This window comes from Hippichthys cyanospilos, chromosome 11 (genome assembly GCF_059441005.1).
Source record: "Hippichthys cyanospilos isolate Australia breed blue-spotted pipefish chromosome 11, RoL_Hcya_1.0, whole genome shotgun sequence".
NCBI lineage: Eukaryota > Metazoa > Chordata > Actinopteri > Syngnathiformes > Syngnathidae > Hippichthys > Hippichthys cyanospilos.
Genome location: NC_142379.1, coordinates 22,736,908 through 22,750,433, shown reverse-complemented (window position 1 = coordinate 22,750,433; position 13,526 = coordinate 22,736,908). Strand labels below are relative to the sequence as shown.

The 13,526-nt window shown below is 40.0% G+C and overlaps 1 protein-coding gene across 1 annotated transcript in view; it reads right to left on the bottom strand.

Annotated features, from left to right (window-relative positions):
• Positions 1-9,603: 9,603 nt before the first annotated feature.
• The window catches only part of setd3 (SET domain containing 3, actin histidine methyltransferase), a 63,669-nt gene continuing 59,746 nt past the window's right edge, over positions 9,604-13,526 (bottom strand). The window contains exons 11-13 of the mRNA XM_088427049.1: positions 13,291-13,376; positions 10,186-10,343; positions 9,604-10,112 (exon numbers count right to left, since the gene is read on the bottom strand). Of these exons, the coding sequence (XP_088283175.1) occupies positions 9,945-10,112; positions 10,186-10,343; positions 13,291-13,376 (412 nt within the window). The 3' untranslated portion in view covers positions 9,604-9,944. The remainder of the gene's footprint in view (positions 10,113-10,185; positions 10,344-13,290; positions 13,377-13,526) is intronic.

The window sequence follows — 13,526 nt, the reverse complement described above, 5'->3', positions numbered from 1 at the left end:
GGCCAGGAAAGTTTCAGATGGTTTGAAGCTGTCATAGCTTAGTTATTAAGATTTTTGTCACTCTCGGCAAAGGAAGTATTAAACATAATTTGAAAATCGGCCCGCATCTTTTATGGCAAGAGATCTTGACGATATTTGGCCTATGTGTGCCCCTCAGTTGGATAATGATTCATGCCAAAGTTGAAGGTAATGGGGTGAATCGTTTAAGAGAAAAAGACACTAGTTTGAGACCAGCTAACGTCTAACAATGGGACAAAACTGCACATTGAAAAAATTCATAACAATTTTTCTGTACATCCTAGCACATCACTTCTATTGACTTTTTTGTAGGTCTTGCAGTCCTTCATTTGCCTACAAAGTTTCATAGCTGTAGGTCAAACCAAACAGGATTGACTGTAATCTTTCGACTAATGACATTTTTTGCAGCCACTAGGTGGCGCTAGCTTTAAACTGGAATGTATTTTTGTCGATATGTTCAGGAGAATATTTTCATCCAATGTGTGAAATTGTGAGAAGATCAGATCATCTGGGTCAAATTACAGCAATTTTTACTGGACAGATAAAGCTTCTGAATGAAAATGGTCGTAGAGGCCACGCCCATTATCGAAACTTCGTAAAATTTGGTGGAGGTCAGCAAGGCTGTCTAGAGGCTTTTCAGACTTAATTTCAGCGATATTACTTCAAAGGGCTCAGCTAAACACATAAAAACGTTTAAAAAATGCTATATTTTTGGCTGCCACTAGGTGGCACTCGCACTATAACAAAAAATACGTTGATAGGTGTATTCCGCATTGGAAACTCATTAAATATATGAAGTTTAGAAAAGATAAGACTATCTGGGACCAAACACAGCAACTTTGTTCGTTTTTGCGAGACATCAGACTGACATTTTTGTTTGCCACTAGATGGCCTTATAAGCAATTGAAGATTTTTTTAAACACTTGTGTTAAGGGCTTAAGTTTCCATGTGTCTGTGAAGTTTCAGATTTTTTTCAAGCTTGTAAAGCTGAGTTATAAAGGTTTGTTTCACATGTGGCAAAGTAATCATCAAAGGCATAATATAAAGCCCCGCCCCCAACATATTTGTTGGCGGATTGTCACAAAAATTTGAACAATTGTGCCTCACAGTCAGATAAAACATCACAGCAAATGTGAAGGCGATCGGGTCAAGCGTTTGGGAGAAAAAAGGAGCAGTTCGGGACCTGCAAATGAGCAAAAACGGGCCAAAAGTGCACATTCAAAAATTCATAACTCTCTTTCTGTACATCTGAGCATATGGCTCGCGCTGACTTTTTTGTAGGGCTCGAGGTCCTACATAAGGCTACAAATTTTTGGAGCTCTAGGTCAAACGGGCCGGGAGTGAGAGGCTATTTTCCACTCATAAGGCCATTTTGGGGCCAATTACAGCCACTTTTTTCGTTTTGGCGAGTCATCTGACTTTGAGGTGGCGTGCAGACTACGCCGATTATCGAAATGTCGTAAAATTTTCAAACCTTAATATTCCATGTCTTAATGATATTCTGACCAATTTTCATTTGTTTTACTCAAACAGACTGAGCACAATGCATGAAAGTGTAAAAAATGACATTTTAATCAACCACTAGGCGGCGCTAGTAGGTATTTAAAAAAAATTTTTTTAAAGGTGTTAAAGACATAAGTTTCCATGTGTCTATGAAGTTTTAGATTTTTTTAAGCTAGTACAACAAAGTTATTAAGGTTTATGTCACTCTTGGCGAAGGAAAAATTGAACACATAATTTGAAGCCACGCCCCTATCATATATGTCAGCGGATCTGCACCAAATTTTGCCCAGTTGTGCCCCTATGTGTGAATATGGACCACAGCAAATTTGAAGGTGATTAAGTAAAGCGTTTAGGAGAAACAAGGAGCAGTTTGGGACCTGCAAACGTGCAAAAATGGGCCAAAAATGCACATTCAAAAATTCATAACTCTTTTTCTGTACATCTGAGCACATGGCTCACGCTGACTTTTTTGTAGGTCTCTAGGTCCTACATATGCCTAAAAATTTTCGTAGCTCTAGGTCAAACGGGCCGGGACCAGGTGCACTTTTTCAACCTTAGGTGGCGCTGCAGAGCCATTTTTTTAGCATTGTTTTGGGAATCACAAAAATATCCAATTTTTCACCGGGCCCGACAAATGTGCAAATTTTGGTGACTTTTCGTGCATGTTTAGGCCCTCAAAAATGGAAAAGCGCTGCACAGTAAATAATAATAATAATAATAATAATAATAAGAATAATAATCTGGAGAAAAACAAGAGGGCTCTCGCAGCGGTAGCTGCTCGGGCCCTAATAATAATAATAATAATCTGGAGAAAAACAAGAGGGCTCTCGCAGCGGTAGCTGCTCGGGCCCTAACTAGAGCTGCAAGCAGCTATAAAGGGCCCTCGCAGACCTGTGCACGTTGGGGTATGAACAGGTCGGGGTATGAACAAGGACTATGAACGATGAAATAGTAGTTGTAGATGACTTCAGTGCAGGACTCTTACCAAATATGTAAAATTTAGACAAGGTGGGACAATGTGGGTGGAGTTACTGCAGCTTTTATTGTTCCAATTTTGTGACTTTCAATGCCATATAGGCCACACCCACTGTCGAAACATCGTACTGATTTGTGGAGGGCATAAGGCATGGCCACTGGCTTTTCAGAAAACATTTAAGGGATATCACTTCAAGGGGCTCAGCAGAGTACATAAAAACATTAAGGATTTGCTAAATTTTTTGCTGCCACTAGGTGGCGCTCGTACTATGATAAAAAATAGGCTTGTAGGTGTGTTTCACATTGGACTCCCATCCCATATATGAAGTTTTGCAAACATCAGATCATCTAGGTCCAATTACAGCAACTTTCACCGTTTTGGGGAGACATCAGACTTTGAGTTTGCATAGAGGCCACGCCCTTTAATGAAAAGTCATAAAAGTTGAGAACCTTAATGTTCCAATGTGTCCTAGCTTTTCTGACCATTTTTGAGTTCATTTAGTCAAACAGGCATTTCACAGTACATAAAAGTATAAAAAATGAGATTTTTGTCCGCCACTGGGTGGCGCTGTAAATGATTTGAAAGTTTATCACATAGCTGTATTATTGCATTACTTTTAAAGGCCCAGGAAAGTTTCAGATGGTTTGAAGCTGTCATAGCTGAGTTATTAAGATTTTTGTCACTCTTGGAGAAGGAAGTATTAAACATAATTTGAAGCTCCGCCCCCTTCTTTTCTGTCAAGAGATCTTCATGATATTTGGACTATGTGTGCCCCTCAGTTGGATAATGATTCATGCCAAAGTTGAAGGTAATGGGGTGAATCGTTTAAGAGAAAAAGGCACTAGTTTGAGACCAGCTAATGTCTAAGAATGGGACAAAACTGCACATTAAAAAAATTCATAACAATTTTTCTGTATATCCTAGCACATCACTTCTATTGACTTTTTTGTAGGCCTTGCAGTCCTTCATTTGCCTACAAAGTTTCATAGCTGTAGGTCAAACCAAACAGGATTGACTGTAATCTTTCGACTAATGACATTTTTTGCAGCCACTAGGTGGCGCTAGCTTTAAACTGGAATATATTTTTGTCGATATGTTCAGGAGAATATTTTCATCCAATGTGTGAAATTGTGAGAAGATAAGATCATCTGGGTCAAATTAGAGCAACTTTTACTGGACAGATAAAGCTTCGGAATGAAAATGGTCGTAGAGGCCACGCCCATTATCGAAACTTCGTAAAATTTGGTGGAGGTCAGCAGGGCTGTCTAGAAGCTTTTCAGACTTAATTTCAGCGATATGACTTCAAAGGGCTCAGCTAAACACATAAAAACGTTTAAAAAATGCTGTATTTTTGGCTGCCACTAGGTGGCGCTCGCATTATAACAAAGAATACGTTGATAGGTGTATTCCGCATTGGAAACTCATTAAATATATGAAGTTTAGAAAAGATAAGACTATCTGGGACCAAACACAGCAACTTTGTTCGTTTTGGCGAGACATCAGACTGACATTTTTGTTTGCCACTAGTTGGCCTTATAAGCAATTGAAGATTTTTTTAAACACTTGTGTTAAGGGCTTGAGTTTCCATGTGTCTGTGAAGTTTCAGATTTTTCCAAGCTTGTAAAGCTGAGTTATAAAGGTTTGTTTCACATGTGGCAAAGTAATCATCAAAGGCATAATATAAAGCCCCGCCCCCAACATATTTGTTGGCGGATCGTCACAAAAATTTGAACAATTGTGTCTCACAGTCAGATAAAACATCACAGCAAATTTGAAGGCAATTGGGTCAAGCGTATGGGAGAAAAAAGGAGCAGTTCTGGACCTGCAAATAAGCAAAAACGGGCCAAAAGTGCACATTCAAAAATTCATAACTCTCTTTCTGTACATCTGAGCATATGGCTCGCGCTGACTTTTTTGTAGGGCTCGAGGTCCTACATAAGGCTACAAATTTTTGGAGCTCTAGGTCAAACGGGCCGGGAGTGAGAGGCTATTTTCCACTCATAAGGCCATTTTGGGGCCAATTACAGCCACTTTTTTCGTTTTGGCGAGTCATCTGACTTTGAGGTGGCGTGCAGACTACGCCCATTATCGAAATGTCGTAAAATTTTAAAACCTTAATATTCCATGTCTTAATGATATTCTGACCAATTTTCATTTGTTTTACTCAAACAGACTGAGCACAATACATGAAAGTGTAAAAAATAACATTTTAATCAACCACTAGGCGGCGCTAGTAGGTATTTAAAAAAACTTTTTTCAAAGGTGTTAAAGACATAAGTTTCCATGTGCCTATGAAGTTTTAGATTTTTTTAAGCTAGTACAACAAAGTTATTAAGGTTTATGTCACTCTTGGCGAAGGAAAAATTGAACACATAATTAGAAGCCACGCCCCTATCATATATGTCAGCGGATCTGCACCAAATTTTGCCCACTTGTGCCCCTACGTGTGAATATGGACCACAGCAAATTTGAAGGCGATTGAGTAAAGCGTTTAGGAGAAACAAGGAGCAGTTTGGGACCTGCAAACGTGCAAAAATGGGCCAAAAATGCACATTCAAAAATTCATAACTCTTTTTCTGTACATCTGAGCACATGGCTCGCGCTGACTTTTTTGTAGGTCTCTAGGTCCTACATATGGCTAAAAATTTTCGTAGCTCTAGGTCAAACGGGCCGGGACCACGTGCACTTTTTCGACCTTAGGTGGCGCTGCAGAGCCATTTTTTTTGCATTGTTTTGGGAAACACAAAAATATCCAATTTTTCACCGGGCCCGACAAATGTGCAAATTTTGGTGACTTTTCGTGCATGTTTAGGCCCTCAAAAATGGAAAAGCGCTGCACAGTAAATAATAATAATAATAATAATAATAATAATAATAATAATCTGGAGAAAAACAAGAGGGCTCTCGCAGCGGTAGCTGCTTGGGCCCTAATAATAATAATCCGGAGAAAAACAAGAGGGCTCTTGCAGCGGTAGATGCTAGGGCCCTAATAATCTGGAGAAAAACAAGAGGGCTATCGCAGCGGTAGCTGCTCGGGCCCTAATAATCCGGAGAAAAACAAGAGGGCTCTCGCAGCGTAGCTGCTCGGGCCCTAATAATCCGGAGAAAAACAAGAGGGCTCTCGCAGCGGTAGCTGCTCGGGCCCTAATAATAATAATAATCATAATAATCTGGGGAGGAACAATAGGGACCTCGCAGTGGTCACTGCTCGGGCCCTAATAATCCGGAGAGGAACAATAGGGACCTCGCAGCGGTCGCTGCTCGGGCCCTTATAATAATAATCTGGGGAGGAACAATAGGGACCTCACAGTGGTCACTGCTCGGGCCCTAATAATAATAATAATAATCCGGAGAAAAACAAGAGGGCTCTCGCTCGGGCCCTAACTAGAGCTGCAAGCGGCTATAAAGGGCCCTCGCAGACTTGTGCACGTTGGGGTGTGAACAGTTCGGGGTATGAACATTAAAGGAACATAAGAGTTTGAGCTTAAAGTAGTTCATTAGATGTTGCTACATCCTGTGTATGGGAGTGTGACACTGTGGAGTGCTGAGCGTGTGACTGGTGGAGCAGAACAGGATGTGGGGTGTGCAAGATTGGAATGTTTCAGAACAAACGGTTCTAATCGCAAGGAGGATGCAAAGACGAGATAACCCAGAGGCACCTGGTGGGAAACAACTGTGAGGAAAACTACAACCAGGAGGAGTAAGCAAGCGATTCTGCAGGGGAAGAAAGTCCAATGAGAGCAAGCTAAAGTTAACTGCAGTATACACATAGCCAGTAGAATAATGCCAGGATGCCTTTGTTGCTGTGCCATTTGCATATTGTGTAGTATAACTCATTGCTGGGCAACTCGGATGTGGAGTACGTCTGCTGGTGGCAACAGAGGCGTACAGAGCTGTATTGAGAGGGACCCGAGACCCAGGTGCTTGTATTAGATCTGTGTGTTAGGAATAAATCCACTTGCGTGTGAAAATGCCGGCTTCCTCATACCTTTCTATTGCAGAACGAGCGTGCATATTGTTGGATGAGTGGCAGTTGGGTAAGGTCACAATTTGGAGTCAGATTACTAACTTGAGTTTATGTTAATTTAGAAATAAATTCCAACAACATGTAGGAGTATGAACGATGAACAATTAGTTGTAGATGACTTCAGTGCAGGACTCTTATCAAATATGTAAAATTTAGCGAAGGTGGGATAATGTGGGTTGAGTTACTGCAGCTTTTATTGTTACAGTTGTGTGACTTTGCGCTGCTCAATAGGCCACAGCCATCATCAAACATCATACCATCATACCAACTCTATGTACGCCTTCTAATCCGATGCGCCTTATATATGACATTTTTTAGAAAACCTCACCTCTCTAGTGCTTTGCACGCTCTTCACCATGTCTAGTTGCATAGTGATGCCTGATGGATTAAGAACTGCCAAATTCTCTTTACATTTAAGAAATGGGAAACGGGCAACTGCCAAGAATAGACTCCTCTCCGACAATGAAAGTGACAGCCAAAATATTGACAACAGTCCACATGAGTCCACAAAAATGACAAAAACAAAAAATCAGGAGAGCTGTCAATTAAGGTGGCATATAAATAAAAACAAAAAAACCCAAGGTGGGGGCTGTTCTAATATGAAACTTTATCATGTAAGAGGCAATTGGCTCCTATCCGTGAATTTGAGACCCCTATTCTAAGGTCATTCGGGTCAGAGCACCAATCGCTGCTGACTTCGGGTTAGAAGCAGGGTACACTCTGGAGTGGGTGCCAGCAACTGATTGTTTAAATTTTCCTGACATTCGTTTAATCATACCTACAATCAATTTAGAATTTTTAATTACCTGCATAGATAATTTTGGAAATTGGGGCGAAACCAGAATACTTGATATGAATCTTGACTTTTGAACTGTGAGCCTGAGAGGAATTGTAATTAGTGATGCTTCCCATAGCCGTTGAAAACCCAAATATATTGTGCAACCATGGTTATATATGCTGTTTTTCACTAACTTGTTCTTGGTCAGGACATTTGACCGCTTTACTATCTTGCTACCATAACAAAGAAGAACATTGTCGTGGGAAGTTGACAGATATTATTGTACAAGATGTTTTTGAGCAAGATGTTTTTCAGAGCCTGAAGGACACACTTAAGTGTCAATATCAAATCGGGAAACAGCTGTTGCGCCGCCAGGGCGGACGGGTAGGCCACCCGCCCTTCCTCGCGTACGCAACTAAAAAATACAAAAGAGAGATGCAGAGTACAAACAAGTAGAGTCTGCTGCGGGTTACGTACGGACGCCCAGCCGGTTGACAAGCGGAGCTCTACTTGGGTGTTGGCTCTCCACCTTCTCGGCATAGGTAAGAGGCTCATATGATGATTTCACGTAATGTCAACTATTTGAGAACTTGCATTTGGTCAAAATAAATATGCCAGTTATTCGGGCTAAATAGCATTTGGGAACGTTGGTCTTTTGTTGAGTGTTGTCTTTGTCTCCTGAGCGCCGACCGGCACCGATCCTTTCAACAAAACATTTTTGGCGTTGTCGGCAGGATTGTGCGGGCTACGCGCAGGAGATAAAAACAGAATGCGTTGTTTTAGAAAGAGAAATAAGGGTGCGGAAGAGGCACCAGAGGAGGAGGTGGTGCCCGGGTGGGAAGGCATCACTTTCCGAGAAATAGAAGCTGTCTTACGGGAGCGTGGGGGACGCCCTGGACCGTGGACAAGAGTGAATCCCGCCGCCACTCCGCTGGCATTGTGTGATATGTTGAAGCGGGTGGAAGTGAATGCTCGTGCTCCGCTGGAAATCACGCTGCAGATGTTGTGGAGGTGTGCGGAAGCTTGGAAAAATTGCGTGTTGGAATTGGATAAAGTTAGAAGCGCAGAAAATCAAAAGGCGCAAGAGGTTATCCAGTTAGAGGTTATAGTGAAAAAATTAAAGAAGAATTTGGCAAAAACGCAGAGTATAACGGAAAAAGTTGTAATGCATATCTCCCGAGTAGCGCGAAGAGGGCGAAAGAAGAATTTTCGTAAAATAGAACAAGCGCAAACCCGTTCATTTACTATTGGGCTATCAGCGCAGTGGAATTCGGAGGAGTGGAACGGGGGATGTGTGGGGAGATGATGATTTGACCGCAGCCACTAACCTGTCGGCAACTAACACAGCTAGACAGGAGACCCAGATTAGCGGTGGAAGGCAGACACCAACAATTTGTGCCTGAGTTTACCACCATATTTTTGAGCCCAGACACCTGAGGTTTTCAGAGGCGGAGTTGACAACCAGGTAAGACCGTGGCCACGGCAGCAAGACCCTTTTCGGGACTGGGTCTCAGCTCCACATCTGAGTACTGAGGGTTGATAGGAAGCCAAAGGAGTGATGCCATTTGAAATGGTGTGCGCAAAAATGTGTCTTGTACGTGCTTAATAAAGTCCGCATATACGTTGTAAACTGCATGTTGCGTGATGTGGATCTGCGTGTGTATTTGTCAGTTTGCTGGTGTGTAACTGTTGGTGTGTTGCATGTTCATATGTTGGATGATGGCCAGCTTGGGAGGCTGTGGTATGAAAATGAGAAGTGATTGTGAGTGTAAGCCTGTGAAGCTTGCTCTGTTGAAATGTTCACACAGTTTGCTGCATGTGTTGCTGTTATTGTTGTTGTCATAGTTGTGAGAATTGTCGTTGTTGCTAGAGTTGGTTTTGTTGTTGTTGCTGTTGTTGTTCTTCAAAGTGGAAAATATTTGAAATTGGCAAATTGATAGAGACCATTGAATTTGGTAGAACAAAGCTGAAGAAAAATTTCAAATAGCAAAATCGATAAAAGAGAAAAAGTTGAATTTGGAAGTGGCAAGCCGGTGACAGCCGGTTGACAAGCGGAGCTCTACTTGGGTGTTGGCTCTCCACCTTCTCGGCATAGGTAAGAGGCTCATATGATGATTTCACGCAATGTCAACTATTTGAGAACTTGCATTTGGTCAAAATAAATATGCCAGTTATTTGGGCTAAATAGCATTTGGGAACGTTGGTCTTTTGTTGAGTGTTGTCTTTGTCTCCTGAGCGCCGACCGGCACCGATCCTTTCAACAAAACAGAGCCCTATGTGCAAACAACTTACACATTCAGCTCCCGAAAACCCTCATTTAAAAAGCAAAACTACAACAAATGTGAGATATACACACCATTTTGATTGCAAGCTTCATTTGACTGACACAATATAGTGTAGATAGGAAAATACTGTATATAGCATTTAGACTGAACATCCCTCTATTCTTTTTCTTTTATGGGTCACAAATTGTGAACATTACATAATTGTTATTATTCAAACTCAATTAGCCTTCATCTCCATCTTGGAAGCAGTCTCTCCGTTCAGACATACATTACTTGTCCAGCTCAAACTCCTTGTTTTTCAAGTACATTTTCACCTTGTGAAACTAAATCAGAAGCTATAAAATTACAATTGTTAAATTAACAAGGCAACAACAAGCCTTCTGACATTTTTTCCCTAAAATACACACGTTTGGTTTGTACACTAGCTAGGGATTTTAGTAGGATTTGTTTTTCAGCTAGTCGAAGTTGTATTGCCACTCGAGCATGAGTCGATAGATCAGGATGCTGTAACATGACACGGTCCTCCTGAAATATATAATGAGGAAGTGATCAATAGACAAGGATGGTCTTATTGTCTATTTACATCAATTGTTCTCACCTCAGATGTGGTCTTATAGTTCTTGAGTAGCAGAGTGACTCTGGTCTCCAGGAACGTCCACAATTTCATTTCATTCTCCAAGCTAACTGGGTAATCACAATTGGTCAGATTTACAATCTTACTGACATAGTCTCCAGAGAGGTATTCTTTCAGTTCTTCTGTAATTAAAAAAAAAAAAAAACGTGAGTCAACTATGAACTATTATAAAATGGAGCCAAACAAATAACACATTCGAAAAAAAAAATTGGGGGAGGGGGGGGATTTTTGAAAACGTGAAAAGTCAAAAGCAACGGCAGCAATGTTGAAAAAGATTTTGGGACCGGCGGATTTGCTCCGTTTGGCCTCGCCAGCATCCTGGCTGGTGCCGCCACCTGCTTCTACGCCTTTGTTGGCTAATTATTCAGTACTACCACATACATAAGATGGCGGAGCGTGTATACGCAGCAGCCACTCGCTCTCCCGACAATGCATTGTCTTGTGTACATGTAAAACGCAGAGGAAAGTGAGAAACGCTATTTCGATTCCTTTGTATGTTAAGCACATGTGAAGAAATTGACAATAAACTTGACTTTGACTTTGATGAAGACAATTATTACTGCAGTACACATATTGACTTAAATCTTAAATTATTGAACCTTATACACTGTACAGTAGTGAACTGTTCCCCTTTTCCTTTGAATTCTCGCACAGAAAGCGAAGGATGAAAACTTTCGCCAATGTAATGCAACTCTTGTTTTGTATGGCAGTTTGTGTCTTGTGTGCAGTCGAGCCAATTTCTGGTTTGTATGTCAATCCTGGATAAAAAAATGAAATAAGATGCTTTGCTTGCCAATCATAAATTAAAGAAGAAGGAAGAGAAGGGGGGTGTGGAGGGAGGCACAAGTTTCATGATGATACTCAATGACCGGTTTGGGAGTAAGGATGACGAGTTATTCTACACATTTGAGTTGACCCACCAAACGTAAAAAAACAAAAACAAAAACAAAACACAAGCAAAGACATTGTGATCCAAGAATTGACCTTAACCTGCGGTTTCTGGTATCGCGGATGGCCCCTGCATGCAGTGTGTGCTTGCTGTTAATCCTCCTAGTGTATTGTAGCTGGATCGCTGTCCTGCATTCTACTTGTTCTACTTGACTGGTAAGAGTTGTGTATATTTTATTTATGTCTGTGGAAGCCCGGGGTAATCAATTAGTGTTGACATACAGTATTTGCCCAGGTTTTTTAGATTCCGTCCTGTTGTGCACTGAATTTCATCGTACAATTCGTGCTGCATTCATATAACACCAGTAAGCGACAACTCTAAATTGTCCACAATGTGTCTTTTATGCAAAATATACAGATAAAAAAAACTTGTAAAACTTTAGAGTATATTTTGCAATGTAACAGTTACAATATTCAATTATAGGTATAAAAGCAAAGAAGGCAATCTACTGTATAAACCTGACTGAAAATTTCAAAATGTGCAATGCCAATATACTGGAAAAATTTTAAGTCTAATGTGAATTTTGGTAAGAGCAACTTTTTAAACCTTGCAAATGATTCAATGCATGCTAATTCATGACCCACGAAATCTATGTCATTATCAAAGAACTTCATTATTGGGTCACTAATTATTTGGCAGCAACCTGTTTGGGGAAAAATGACCCAGTTGAGGAAGTGCTATTCGCAATATTTTTGCAAACTTCAGTATGGCTAAAAAGTAACAAATATACTGTACTTTTCAAATTGAATCTGGTGAATAAAAAGGGCACTTGTGTTTGGCTTGAATTTTTTTTTTTGCTTTGTTTGCGCAAACATTTACAATGTGGGTCTAGGAAAATTTGACTTCCAAAAACGGGTCCCTGACTCTAAAAAGTTTGAGAACCCCTGATCTGGATGACTTCAATACAAATTTAAAATGTAGAAAAAAAACCATTTTTTTTCCAAACTTATGACTTTTACTGAAAAGTAACATCTAAAAAATGTTTTACTTTTGAAAGAGTAAATGAGATTTGATTTTTAGGGGTGATGATAGATGAAAAGATAGGTGGAAATCACATGTTAGATATGTACAAGTAAAAACAAGATGTATCGCAGAATTGAATAAAGCTAAACACGTACTTAATCAGAAATTGCTCCGCATTCTATATAATACAATAGTTCTTCCATATCTCATTTACTGTATAGAAATCTGGGGCAATAATTACACAAGAATAATATATACACTTTTTATATTACAAAAGAAAGTAATACGGTTCATTCATGGGGTAGGATACAGGACGACACAAATTTATTATTCTTACTGTAAAAACTTATCAAACTTAAAGATATGGTGGAATTCAGAACAGCACAAATACTTTTCAAAGCAAAAAATAATCTGTTTCCAATTAATATTCAGAATCTTTTTACTGGGAGGGAAGGGATATGTAATCTAAGGAGAACATTTAATTTTAGGATAATGAAGGTAAGCAAAACAAAAAAAAAAGTACTGTATTTCAGTCTGTGGGGTTTAACCTGTGGAAAAGTTTAGAGGGGACGCTCAGGGAATGTTCAAACATCAACCAGTTTAAAACGAGATATAAAGAAATTATACAAGGTATAGGAAAGAGGGTGTTTGATTATCAGGGGTGCTTGGCATTTATTTGTTTATTTTCAAGGTTTTCTTTATGTTTGTTAAGGTTTTGTGATGTTCTGTGTTTTTTTTTAAATAGGTTATTTTTAACATTGTGGTATTTGGTGTTGTATTCGTGGTAGGTGTGTTTGTTATATGTTTCTCCTGAGCATATCTTGGCACTAAGGAGGTATATGTTAAGTGTTCAGAAATCAGATTGTGGAATATCATAGAGTATTGGTTGGAACAAGTGACGGCAATATGTCTTATGGCTAGGGTATTTTGGGGTTATCAAAAGGGGTTGGGATTAAATAAGTTTTACTTCCTCTCACTCCTTTTCAGACATGCGGCCAGGACTTGTGGTTTCCTTTTTTTCATTTTTACTCATTTTGATGGTGTCTGCTTTGCAACAGTATATATTTTTGTTTTTTTATTTGTTTGTTCATGTTGATTTTTTCCCACTTGTTTTAAATAAACTAAATATGCCAGCGATAGGTAAAATATGTGCTTACCCTCTGTCATGCAGAACACTCTCAAAAAGGCGAGTAGCTGTGCTGAAACACAAGATCCACTGGCGTGCAGAGCGAAGACACAAGACCTATAAATCACCAAAAAGTCAGATTTCACACTTTTATGAAAACAGCGGTCTTACCAAGTATGACATAGAATTTGCATACCTAGAGGTAGAGCTCCTAGAGCGTCCCTACCATTCTTCCCTGCCATTTCAGTAGAAATGTTTAAATCTCGA